This window comes from Octodon degus, unplaced genomic scaffold (genome assembly GCF_000260255.1).
Source record: "Octodon degus isolate 3935 unplaced genomic scaffold, OctDeg1.0 scaffold00050, whole genome shotgun sequence".
Taxonomy (NCBI): Eukaryota; Metazoa; Chordata; class Mammalia; order Rodentia; family Octodontidae; genus Octodon; species Octodon degus.
Window position 1 is genome coordinate 12,591,389 of NW_004524626.1, and position 13,632 is coordinate 12,605,020.

Here is a 13,632-nt window from a genome sequence, read left to right on the forward strand (position 1 = left end):
CTTTTGGTATTTTGTCATTAATCACGCTGTAGATTATCACCTCCCCGGGCTTTTGCCTTTGCCTTAGTGGGATCCACTGTGTACTTACCCTCCCTGGACCTGTCTCAGCTCATGGACTTTTTTTTTTTTTTTGTGGTACCAGGGATTGAACTCAGGACCTTGCACTTGCCAGGCAGGTGCTTATTCTACTGAGCTATCTCCTTGGCCCAGCTCACGGTCTTTTGTGCCATTTCTGTTTGATGGAAGATTACTGTTGCATATGCCCAATTTTATGGCTTCGTGGGTCAGACAACTTCCAGTTTGTGACAGACTCTCAGGCCTCCTAGTACTTGATGTAGTATGGACCTTTTTTTTAAGTAAAGATCTCACTGTTAGTCTGCCCTTGCTTTGGCAGTACGTATGCCCAGTGATCATTATGTTGTATAATTCAAGTCTAAACTGATCTCTGCTCACACTGAGAAGTATGCATTAAGCATCTCTAACCTGAAGTCTGAAATACAAAATGTTCTGAAATCTAAAGCTTTTTTTTTTTTGTTTTGAGACAGGACCTTGCTATGTAGTTCATGCTGGCCTGGAGTTTACTATGTAGGCCAGGCTGGTCTTGAGCTCGAGGAGATTCTCCTGCCTCTGCCTCCCAAGTGCTGGGATTATAGATATGCACCACTATGCCCCTGGCTGTCCAAAGAATGCATGGCTGAAGAAGGTAAAGTTTATGCTAATATTTCAGAACCTAAAAATCTCTAAAAACTGAAACACTTTTTAAAAACAAAAATCACAAAGCATTTCAGACAAACAGTCCTCTACTTGTAAATCAACCATAGTTGTCCAAGCCCTGGATAAGGAATATTTGTTTTGTAACAACAACCACAGTAGATCAGGTGTTAGTGACAAATGTAACTGTGTTGAACTTGCCGTTCATCACCTTCTGAGTAAAATCGAGATGATTACTAGTGATTTCTGAATGTAGGCTTTTCTGTTACCCATTAGGCATAATGGCATTTGTTATAGAGGGTCATTAAGGGACTGTAATTCATATATCTTGTGGCCAGGAAACTCGGAATCACTGGTGGTACATGTATGACTGTCTCATCAAACAATATAGGACAGTCCCAACGGGTGGTACAGCTTGCCTGATGAACCAGTCACACTTGTATAACCTGTAGTTCAAGCCTTGAAAACGACTTAGGTGAGATTATATCCATAAAGCTCCTAGTGCAACTTTGGACAACTCTAAGTCTCAGTAAATAGATTGATATTTCTAATTTGATTGTCAGACAGTTTTAGTCACATACAGATGGGTTGTCACACACATCATCTGTATATTGATGATGGGTTATTAAGAATTGATCACATTGATCAATGCTGATGTGAATAGGACTCAACCTTGAATGAAGAGGAATGGGGACTGCCACTTCCACAGAGCTGCAGAAGCTGTGCTGAAGTGACCTTGAGTCAGCGAAAGGCATGTTCAAGTGCACAGCTCCATCAGCCTCACAGGGAGAGTGGGAGCCGCTGTCTCCTCCCATGGTGAGTCCCTCGTGAGCTTCCAGAGGCTCTGTTTTAGCTGCTCCCCAAGGCACAGGATGAAGCTGGTGGCCCTGTGTGCAGCTGCCAGGCTGCTGATTCAGTCAGGATGTGCAGAAGTGAGCCCTCGAGTGGGTGGGTGGCACCTAACTTGGTTTCATGAGTTTTTATCTCCATGGACCTATAGGCATATTTATTCAGGGCTTACATTTCCATGTGAATCATGAGACCCTGACATTTTCCCTGGTGGTCAGTATGGTATGCAGTGTTATTTTCTGGCTCTGTGTGAGGGAGCTGCTGTAGCATTTCAGGTGTGCAGGGATGTATGATACTGAGTCTAGCACAGCTCTCAAAGTTGCCAAGGAGGAAGGATGGCAAGAGGATGGAGAAGTAGAGACAAGAGACAGAAACCTGAAGTCAGATGGAGCCTGCTCTCCAGATAGGAGGAAAGGAACTACTCACCACTGAAATGTATTTATACATCTGTTATGTGACACCCTTTTCTTAACTAGCTTACCTCTAATGCCCCATGTCCTCAGGGCTGGAACATCCTTTTGCCTGGGGTGCTCCATGCCCTCTGGGCATTCCTTGGGCATTCTATGCTTTCAGCTCCACACAGGTGAACAACTGCTGACTCAGTTGCTCCCAAAATACCCCCATTTTGTTTTTGTAGGTGCCATCAATGGGTATTTAGTTGAATTTGGAGGAGCTATGTTTGGAGGACTGCAGATAATTTTTTTTTTTTTTTGTTATACTTTTCTGCTGGATGTTTAAGACTAAGTTAAAGTGAGACTTTATTAATTAAAATTAATTTTTTGTATCTGTCAAGGCTAGTTAAGTCTCCTCAGGAATTACTTAGGAACGATGGACAGCAGCTCCTAGTTTTTCTGTGTCAGCTGTCTGAATGAGTCATGGCTATTACTTGACCAAGTTGCTTTCTGTGAAAGCTTGGGAAATATTTTTCTCCTTATGATTCTCCTTAGGCACACTATACATCATTGATCATTTTCTTCAGTGGTGCCACAATCTCTCTCGTCAGAAGACCAGGGACTCACTGAGTTATAGAATGTCACAGCAGAGGTTCTCTTATGTCCTGGGTCCTCACTGACTTCATTGGCTATCTTCTTAGCCTGTGTCTCTAGTTTTGGTCTCCAAACCTCAGTTGTTGAACATCCAGAAGAGAAGATTGACACTACATTGTAATGGACAAAGTAAGCTTCATATTACTATCATACTTGCCTATCAAACACCTTAGAACATAAGATAGAACTGTTATTTTCTAACAACTATGGATGTTCCAGTATTTAAATCCCTGTAGAATGTTAACAATTACTTATTTTACACAGAAAATTAGAAACCAAAAGCCTTACATAATATTATAGCATGATAATCACGATGATATTTTTAACACATCAAATTTGCATTTTGACCTACTATAACCTTTTTAATCAGTCATTTCCATCCAACTCATAAGAAGCTTTTACCTAGCTTGCTGTCTTTTAATTGGATGTTTGTTACATAAATTTTATTAAAGGCAGATGTCTGAATCTGAAAGAAAAATATTACTATAAACAATCATCATTCCACACTTGGGAAGACCTGAACATCTACAGGCATGAATATATGTAATAAACTACCAAAACAATAGCAATCAGCTATCATAGCCATTTAAAAACCTTTATACAAGAACATCTTTGAATAAATACCTTCTCGTCTAGAAAACAATCTTTTTTTTTTTTTTGTATTTTAGGGAAGGGTCTATAGGGTATTTAAGGTCTCACTACTAGATCAGATTGGTAGTGATCCGCCTGTTTACAGCCTCCCAAGAGCTTGATTACAGGCACGTGCCACCACACCCAGTCTCAATTGCCATCTCAGTGTGCCCCGGGGGTAGGGCCAGCATGACAGGCCTGGGGATGGAACCCCAGGCCTAATCTGCTGAGCTATTTGGCTGGCCCGTAGAAAACAATCTTTTGAAGTAGGAATAATGTAAACATACTACAACAATATTTTGTAATAATGTTTATTGGGATGTCTCCTGTAAGGCTATGAAAATCACTGGGGCTTCTTATTTATTCACAAGTCCTGGATAATTGTCCAGAAAGCTGATTTTTTACTTATCAGTTTAATTCCTGTCATAGTCTTTCCACAATGGAGTGGATTTTTGTTTAATTATCTTAATAGCTTTTTTCATGACTTATGAAAATGTGGTTATAATGTTTAACACATTATTTGTGAACTCTCAAGTGATAATACATAAACAACAATGTACATTAACACAACCAATTTTAGCATCATTTTGACCACCTGGCAACCCAAGTGGAAGCATGCTTTTTAAATCTGTAACCCAAATTGTACTGTGAACAAATGACCCAAAAAGGGAATGAGAAAAAGTTGTGGAGCTCAAATAAAAAAAATAGCTGTTCACAGACATAAATAGACAAACAAGTACTCACTTAACAGATTAGATAAACAAACACCTTACAAAATCAGAGGGCACTCAAATATATTTCTGATCAAATTGAATTATAGTTACTTTTACAGTTTTAGAAATTTATGATTATATATTTATTTATTTTGCAGAACCAGGGATTGAACTCAGGCCCTTGCGCTTGCCAGGGAAGCGCTTATTCCACTAAGCCATCTCCCCAGCCCAAAATTTATGATTATAAATAGACTAGCCAGGCATTAGGGAATGTGCCCCCACACATTGGCAAAGCTGAGGCAAGTCCCACCAGATGTTTCCCAAAATGAGTTGGCCTTCCACATGAGTTTTAGATTTACACTCATTTGCCAACGACGTCCTTGTTGATTTACACTCATTTGCCAATGACAGCCAGTTGTTGAACTAGTAACTTGCTAGCTGCTGTATTGCTGTGTACACCTTGTACATGTACGAGGTTTTGTTATAAGGAGAGATAATGGGTGTGCTACCTTCACAGATACAACTGAGTAACTTCGGGTAGATATTCCCTGCCTCTGCAGGTGAAACAAGAAACTCTTTTCACTATCCTTTCTTCAGGCTGTAGATTAACAACTTGAGTGACAGCTGCTGCCAGGGCAGCCCCCTGCGTATGAGGCCAGTGTCTGCACAGATCCTAATTGTCTCAGTCAGTGTAGCCCATTTTCTGTGGGCCCCCAAAGCCCTCTTACACCATTTATTTGTATTTTCCAAGGCCAGTTGTTGAACTAGTAACTTGCTAGCTGCTGTATTGCTTATACTTTTCCCACTAAACTGTAACAAGCATGCTGCAAAGTCTTGAAAAGGTCCATCAGGACCCTGATGAATGGAAGTCAAATCTGGGATGTGTTGCCCTTTGAAGGAAGCTCCCTCCAAGCCCTTGTGGTGTCTTGTGTGTCTTACTCTGCTCATCTACTGGCAATTCAAAAGTTAGTTCTAGTTGTAGCAGCAAAGCCACCCTCTGGTTAGCATGTCTTGGTAACGGCTCTGTTATGAGTTACATTGTGCGTGGCCTGATCTGTAAAGAATTAAAAAAAAAAACTATCATTCCCCAAAAATAATCCCTCAGACTCAAACGTGTTTTAGCAATTCCTTTCCAATTGTTTGAGCCATAATCCTTTGTACTGGGTGTGCTATTAAAGCTAAGGTAAAAGGGGCTATGGAAGCATACATAGTAGCAGCTTGTTTAAATTCCCTCAGGGTCTTAAAAGGAAAATGTATAATATGTCCTGGGTTAGTGGGGGCTCAGAGTTCAATAATAGGGTATATTAAAAACCCTCCAAGAACACCCCCACCTGCTCGGCTTCCTTTAATACCAGTTGCAATGGAGAAAGAGAATGCTCCATTCTCTGAGGAAAAAAAAATTCACCCTCCTGTGCAACAAAACTCTGATCTGAAAAGGCAGAAATCTATGCTTGTGGCTTAGCTAAATTTATTGGATGTTGAGCAGGGTTTGCTGGTGCATCCCTGTAATCCCCGCACTCGGGACGCTGAGGCAGGAGGATTGTTGCAAGTTCAAGACCAGCCTGGGCTGCAAAGTGAGCTCAAGGCCAGCCTGAGCTACTTAATAAGACTCTGTCTCCAAAACAGAAAAAGAAAAAAAGAAAAAGGGCCAGCCAAATAGCTCAGCAGATTAAAGTGCCTGCAAGCAGGTACAGGGGCCAGGGATTTGATCCCCAGGTCTGCCATGCTGGCCCCGCCCCCGGGGCACACTGAGATGGCAATTGAGACTGGGTGTGGTGGCATGCTCCTGTAAGCCTAGCTCTTGGGAGGCTGTAAACAGGTGGATCACTATGAGTCTGATGTAGTAGTGAGACCCTGAACACCCTGTATACCCTTCCCTAAAATACAAAAAAAAGTAAAAGAAAAAAAAAATCCATTGGATGTTATAAAATAGAATTTGCCACAAAACACTCATCCAATAAGGAAGGATTCTTTTTGCCCCCATCACTCCTTCCCTATCTAATGAACAAAGTCAGAGGGTTTAAACTTGGCTAGGGAGGCTCCTGTTCTGCCACCTTTCTTATGCTTAGACTTAGTCTTAAGTAGTGCTTTCAAACTTATAACCATTAAAACACTCCCTAATGCAAATCCACAAAAGCAAAGCAAATATAGAAATCAAGAATACAGCAGTTACATATACATTTGTGGTTCTAGAAAATCAGTTTGCTCCAGGTTTAATCCCTGATAAAATCAGTACACCTCTCTCCCTTTTGTTTTTCCCAAACCTGTTTTCCTCTTTGACCTAATAAGCCTGGTTTTCTCTTTGCCCCATTTTGTATCTGATGGTACCAGTATCAGCACACCTCTGTGATTCATGTTGATGCTATCAGTGCACTTCTCCCTCTTTTGTGCACACAGTAGGAGGTGTCCCCATCCTATTTCTTCTTATGCCAACACAAATTCAGGTGCTAATATACTGAGTCCAGCATAGCTCACAAAGTTCCTAGGGGGAAGGAAAGATGGCAAGAGGATGGAAAAATAAAATAAGAGACAGAAAGCTAAGGTCAGATGGAGCCCTCTCTCCAGATGGGAAGAAAGGAACTGCTCAACCATTGCAGTGCATTCATTTTTATTTTTATTTATTTATTTATTCATTTATTTACTGTCTGTCAGAGGTGAATATTCTATTGGCATCTAAATGCAATGCATTTAGTTATACATTCGCCATGTGATGCCCTTTTACTTAACTAGCTTGCTTCTTGTGCCCCATGTTTTCAGGACCTGTTCACCTGCTGTGCCGTATGCCCTCAGGGCATTCCTTGAGCACATGGCGCTTCCCATTTCATACATGTGAACAGTGACTAGCTCAGATGCTCCTGATAGTGTGTGAATTTAGTTTCTTGTTTTTGTCATTTTGTGGAGCTGGAGGATGAAACCAGGGCCTCCTGGCTGCTGGGCAAGCACCATATTGCTAGACAGTGTCTTCAGCCTAATATATATGGGCATTTTGAAGCAGGATAGAATAACTTTAAGACATGCGAATGGGGGACATATGGTCACATCTGGCTTCTAGTGTCTTCTTTCTTTTCCATGAAACATTTTCAGATGGACCCAGTCTACCTTGATGAGGAAAAAACAAAGTCCGAAAAGAAGATGACTGATTGTCTGTCAAATTGGTATCAGGTATGCTCACGTAGATCTACAAAATCATAAACGTGCATCCATTAGGGGGCATACTTTTTTCTATACAGGATCAATTCCACAGCATGTATCCATCATCTGTCTGTCTATCTATCTATCTATCTATCTATCTAATCTTATTGGTTTATTAAGTAATAGAGGCTTACTATCATTTATGTATTATTACTTTGAGAGAAAGTTTTGGTATGTAGTTCATACGGACATTGAAGTCACTGTACAGCCTATGATAGCCTTCAACTTACTGTGATGTTCCTGCCTCAGCCTCCAAGTGCTGTGATGATAGACATGTGCCACTACACCCAGGACATCTCTGTCTTGTTAGTCTGTCAGTCTTGTTGTCCATCATCCCACATCTGCCTATCTGCCTATATTTTAAAGAAGCAGGATCTTGCTGTTTTGCCCAGGTTGGTCGTAAACTCCTGCATTCAATCTTTTCTCTTACCTTTGCCACCTAAGTAGCTAGGACTATAAGTGTGCAGCACTCCACCCATCATCCCAGAACTTCTAAAAGCTTCTCTCAAGGACTAAGTCCGTAATTGAGTTTCCCCAGGGAAGGTAACCAATTAAACTGGTGAGCAATTACAGTGAATGCCTTTGCAGTATTTCATATTTATTAACCACTCTTCTTCTGTGGTGCTGACTGCACGCATCTGATGTAACTAAGCATTCTGGCAGTGGAGGAAGAGTGTGGAAGAGTTTTTTGGCAGAGGAATACATTCATTCCTCACATTTATCAGGCATCTGCAGTATGTTCAAGTATGTGCTGTAATAGGGGAAAATAAGTTGAGCATCTGGCCTCGTTACACTGTCAGATCATATATGAGGGCCATTAAAGCCATGTAATCAGAAGAGAGCCACAGTGAATGAGTGTGGACAGAGGGAAGAGCCCCTGGGACCACAGAGCCCTGGGTAGGCAGTACCCAATGCAGCCACTGGTGTCCCTTCCTCATTCTCCTGTGCACATGGGTGAGTATGTTACTTGGCTCAAGCAGCCTGTGTGTGCTGATACAGGAGGCAGTGAGCTTTGAGGATGTGGCTGTGGACTTCACCCTGGACGAGTGGACTTCACTGGACCCACCTCAGAGAAAGCTGTACAGTGATGTGATGCTGGAGAACTTCCAGAACCTGGCTGCTGTGGATAAGACCGCCATCAGGCCTTGTAGCCTCTTAAGGAACAGGTTGTGCCAAGTGCTGTAAGTACTCAGTATGTGTTGCAGGATCAGTGATACCAACTGTGGATGTAGTGAGACATGACAGAGATGGAGCCCCTGCCGTTGTAGGCTTTCCTCTACACTTGAGTTCTCAGAATGTGGTCTGAAATCAGGAACATCGCATCACTGTCATCCATCAGGCCTAGTGATTGGGCCCGGCTGTCTGTGTTATACAGGCTGTCCAGGTGGACTTGATGCTCTTAATGCTTTAGGATCACAGTTGTACAGGCTGCAGGTATAGCTCAGAGGCAGAGTACTTTCCTAGCTGGACAAGACCTTGGATGCCTTTCCTAGCACCCTGCACATGTACACATGTGCACACACACACACACACACACACACACACACAAATTCACAGGCATAGACATTTCTCTTGTGAAAATGAAGATTTGTGTTTCATGTACTTTATTTTCTATTCAGACAGAAGTCATACTGTTTTTTTTTTTAATGAACATAAGCTTGGATTTGTGTTTCAGTGGTCAGAGACAGCAATATTTTGGGGCCAAATAGAGGGGCTATTTACATGTTTTCTAAAATTATTTCATTGCTTTTATCTGAACTATTATTTCCTGAAACTGGGGAAGGCCCCGCATCTCTTCCACTCTGTGCCTGTCTCTTTTTCCACCTACAGGATGTGAGCTCCTTAAACCCAGCCTCATCTCTTGGTTGGAACAGGAAGAGTTAAGGACAGGGGAGGGAAGCACTCTCAAAGGTGAGTGCTCCTGGAGAATGACTGTGTGCAGCCAGTTCACTGTTTATAGTACAGAAACTTTTAATCTCAGAAGCTCCAGATCATTCTTAGGCTTTATCTTCTCAGTTCTTCCTGTGATTTCACAGTATAGGTTGTAATGTTCCTTCTGTAGCCTCATTGTGTTGATAGATGTCTCTCTCTTGTATTTCTATTTCCTTCTCTGGTAATGTCCTTTGTCTGTACCACCAGTTTTAATTTTCATAGAATTTAGTTTTTATAAATCATGCAAACTTTTTTTTTTTTTTTTGGCGGAACCGGGGATTGAACTCAGATCCTTGCGTTTGCCAGTCAAGCACTTATCCTACTGAACCATCTCCCCGGCCCCAACTTTTTTTTTTTTTTTTAATGTATTTGGTACAGGGTCTCACTATGCAGCTCTGACTCATAGTGATCTCCTGTTTTCAGCCTCCCAAAGGGTTGGAATTACAGGCATGTGCCACCACACCCTGACTCTGTGGCCGGCTCAGTGTGCCCTGGGGGCAGAGCTGGCAGTGGTGGCGATCCCTGTGCTTGCCTAAAAATCATGTAAACTTTCGATCCCTTGTCCTTATCTTTGCTGTTGCTGTTTCTGCTACTGCTGCTTCTCCTCCTCCTCTTCCTCCTTTTTCTTTTTTTTTAATTTTAGTTTTAATTTTTATTATTTATTTATTTTTCAAACCAAATTGGTAGGACAGTTTCAATAATTAACACATTGCATACATTCTTCCTAGTGGTTAATTGCTGTACAAGATGCGGACATGATAGCCTATTTACAAACACTATTAGAACATCCTCCTCTTTTTCTTCTTCGCACTCTTCTTTTGCTTTCTGAAACAGGGTCTTGCTTGAAGTTCAGGCTGCCCTTGAACTATGGTGACACTCTTGCCTCAGCCTTGTAAGTGCTGGTAGTAGAGGCATTTGCCACCCCATGTTCCTGTGGTTTTTTTTCAAAACTGTATTTACTCTGAAAAGAGAAATGCACCCTATCATTTTCACTTTCTTCTACTGCCATGTCTGTCTCTAAACCCTTTACATTTCTTTTTCTCTTTGAGTGCAGAATGGAAAGTGGAACTTAAAACCAAAGGATCAGCATTTGAGCAGGATTTCCTGATGGGACCAGCCTCCAGGGATATATTCATGGTAAGGCTCACAAGGATATTTTTTCTGTCTTCCCTCCCCTCCCCATTCCTTTCCCTCTTTCTTTCTCTCTCTTTCCTTCCTTCCTTCTTTCCTTCCTTCCTTCCCCTCCCTCCCTCCCTCCCTCCCTTCCTTCCTTCCTTCCTTTCCTTCCTTTCCTTCCTTTCCTTCCTTCTTTCTTGAGGTAAGAGTCTCACTCTGTAATTCAGGCTGGTCTTGAGCTCACTGTGTAGCCAAGGCTGGCTTGGAACTCATGGTGATCCTCCTGCCTCAGCTTCCAGAATGCTGTGATTAAAAATGTGTGCCACTTGTCTAGTCACAAAGATATTTTCCATGATTGGATAAGATGAATAATTCTGTTAAAGAAAATCAGAAAAGTGAGAGACATTTTAGAGAAGTAACTTGACCTAAAAGAGAAAGTAGTATCTTTGGAGGGAAACCTGGAATATGATGGTTTTTTTTAAATTTTAGGGAAGGGTCTACAGGGTGTTTAGAGTCTGACTACTAGATTGGACTTGTAGTGATTCATATGTTTATAGCCTCCCAAGAGCTGGGATTACATGCCAAGTCTCAAGTGCTATCTCAGTGCACCCTGGCGGCAGGGCTGGCATGGCAGGTCTGGGATGATGAATTTGAAAGAGCCCCAAAGTTTTAAGTTTGTTGCATCTGAGTGCCCACAAATACATATTCTCAGATATGTAACTGTGTAGTTTTAAAAAGATTTTTTTTAAAACTCTATAAAAAAAATCAAAGTAGGTGACACAGCTCCTAGAAAAGCCTTCTATCTAGTTACTCTTTTCTTGTTGCTGGGACAAATACCTAACACCCAAAATGAAGGAAGGAAAGGTTTATTTAGCTCATAGTTACTGGAGGTTTTAGTCCATACTCGACTGGCTCCAAGGTAGAGTGGCACAGGGCAGAGAGCATCTTTTCATGGCAGTGGCAAAGAGCAAGAGAGCAAATGGGGAAGTAGCAACAACAATGGTAATAGAGAGGAAGTCTGTCTGTCTGTCTGTCTGTCTGTCTGTCTTATGTTACATTCAGGCTATCCCCCTCAGGCTAGGTGTAGCACTCATACCCATAATCCCAGCAGTACTCAGGCCTATAATCCCAGCCTTGATCATGAATTAATCTCAGACTCTAGAAGTCCCTACCCCATGGCTACATGAGGCTTTGGGGGGACAACTAGATGCAAACCATAACACCTTCAATCATTGTATCTTTAAGAAATCAACAAACCAGATGTAGTGATTTATTTACTTTGCTGCTAGCACAAAATATTTGACCCACGAGTTAAGGGAGGAAGCTGGGTGTGGTGGTGCATGCCTGTAATCCCAGCACTCGGGAAGCTGAGGCAGGAGGATCATTGTAAGTTCAAGACCAACCTGTGCTACAAAGTGAGCTCCATGCCAGCCTGAACTGTGTAGTGAGACCCTGTCTCAAAAAGACAAAAACAAAACAAAACAAAACAACAAGGGAGGAAAGATTTATTTAGCTTATAGTCTGCAGAGGTTTTAGTTCATAGTCAACTGGCTCCAAGGCAAGGTGATAAGGTAGAGGGAATCACAAAGGAGAAACAGTGGCAGGCAGAAGGTAGCAAAGAGCATAGAAAAGCAACATTTGCAGCCTGTCTCTCCTTTTTATTCTGTCTAGCCTACCTTCCTTTGGGGTAGTGCTACCCACACCCATGGTTGTCTTCCCATTATCTGCATTTAGTATTATGGTAAACTAATCAGTGGGTTAATGCAGTAATCACCCTTAATCCCACTGTCACACTCTTAATACCAGTAGTATACACCCTAGATTTAGCCACGATAAAATAAAGTGCCACGTATGACCACATGAGGCTTTTTGGGGGACTTCTCTATAGAAGCTACAACAATGCCTGTAGTTACTTGGGAAGCTGACAAAGGAGGATTGCCGGAGTCCAGGAATTTGAGGCCAGCCCGGGCAACAGTGCAAGACTGAAACTATAAATCAACTGAATAGGAGCTGTATATATCTGATACATATGGTCACAGTGAGATAATCATTGTAATGTTTCTGCCTTTGGATGCAAAGTCTTTTATTGAACTCATAAAATCTTTGAATCAGTCATCTTTTTTATTAACAGGCAGGAAGCCACAATGGAGCAGAATTGTGTGATCTGAAGCATTGTAGAGACTTTATCAGTGGACACTTAGCCCTCAAGTCATATATGGCACCAGAGAATAAAGGGAGCACTTCTGAGTATGATCAGTATGGAATAGACATCCTTCCTCTGGACAAAGAAATCTCTACTGGAGAGAAACTTTCTATGTCAAATCACTGTGAGCCAACCTTCAGCCAACCTCCAGCTGTCCTTTACCCAAGAAGGTGCCCTCAGAAACAACTCTTTGTAGCCAGTGGGCAAGCATTTGTTGATCAGTCAGACATTCAGAATGACAGCAGAATACAGAGTGGAAACAAACTCCATGAACTCAATGAAAGAAGGATAGATTTTCTTCACTCGAACAGCCTTGCTGTACTGATGCAAACTCAGGATGGAGAAAAATCCTACAAGGATAAGGACTGTGGAAAGGACTTCAGTTATTCTGCCTACGTTAATATCCACATGGGAGCCCATAATGGAGAGAGCCCCTACAAATGTAAGGAGTGCAGGATGGTCTTTACAACATCTTCTCAATTCAGTGAACATGTGAAAAGTCATACTGTGGAGAAGCCCTTTGATTGTAAGGTGTGTGGAAAATCCTTTAGGACCTCCCTGTGCCTTCGTGATCACGTTCGAATTCACACTGGGATAAAACCCTTCAAATGTAAGCATTGTGGGAGAGCCTTCATTCAGAACTCAAACCTCACTAAGCACATCCGCATCCATACTGGAGAAAGGCCATATGAGTGTAAAGAATGTGGGAAAGCCTTTGTTAGGTCCTCCCGCCTTAATGAACACATGAGAACTCACACCGGAGAGAAGCCTTTTGAATGTGTTAAGTGTGGGAAAGCATTTGCTATTTCCTCAAATCTTAGCAAACATCTGAGGATTCACACTGGAGAAAAGCCCTTTGAGTGCAAGCAATGTGGGAAAGCATTTACACATTCCTCTAGTCTGAATTATCACATTCGGACACATAGTGCCAAAAAACCATACACATCTGTAATGTGGGAAAGCCTTTAGGTTTCCTGTATGTGTTACCTATCACACATGACTCTGTAATGGGAGAAAAACCCTATGAATGGAACTGTGGGAAAACCTTCATTATTCCAATTTATTTCAGTTATGTAAAAGAACTGGAGAGAAGCCCTATGAATTTTTTTTTTTTAATGTATTTGGTACAGGGTCTTACTTCGCAGCTTGGACTCATAGTGATCCTCCTATTTTTAGCCTCCCTAGTGCTGGGATTACAGTGATGCCCCAGCATGCCTGGTCCTTGATTGGCTCAGCTTGC

The 13,632-nt window shown here is 41.9% G+C and overlaps 1 protein-coding gene across 1 annotated transcript in view; it reads left to right on the forward strand.

Moving 5' to 3' along the window:
• The first annotated feature begins 1,463 nt into the window (after positions 1–1,463).
• The window catches only part of LOC101561263 (zinc finger protein 778-like), a 65,435-nt gene continuing 53,266 nt past the window's right edge, over positions 1,464–13,632 (forward strand). The window contains 7 exon segments of the mRNA XM_023716929.1: positions 1,464–1,527; positions 7,034–7,111; positions 8,141–8,267; positions 8,972–9,052; positions 10,128–10,210; positions 12,321–13,342; positions 13,344–13,372. Coding sequence (XP_023572697.1) covers positions 1,465–1,527; positions 7,034–7,111; positions 8,141–8,267; positions 8,972–9,052; positions 10,128–10,210; positions 12,321–13,342; positions 13,344–13,372 — 1,483 coding nt within the window. The 5' untranslated portion in view covers position 1,464.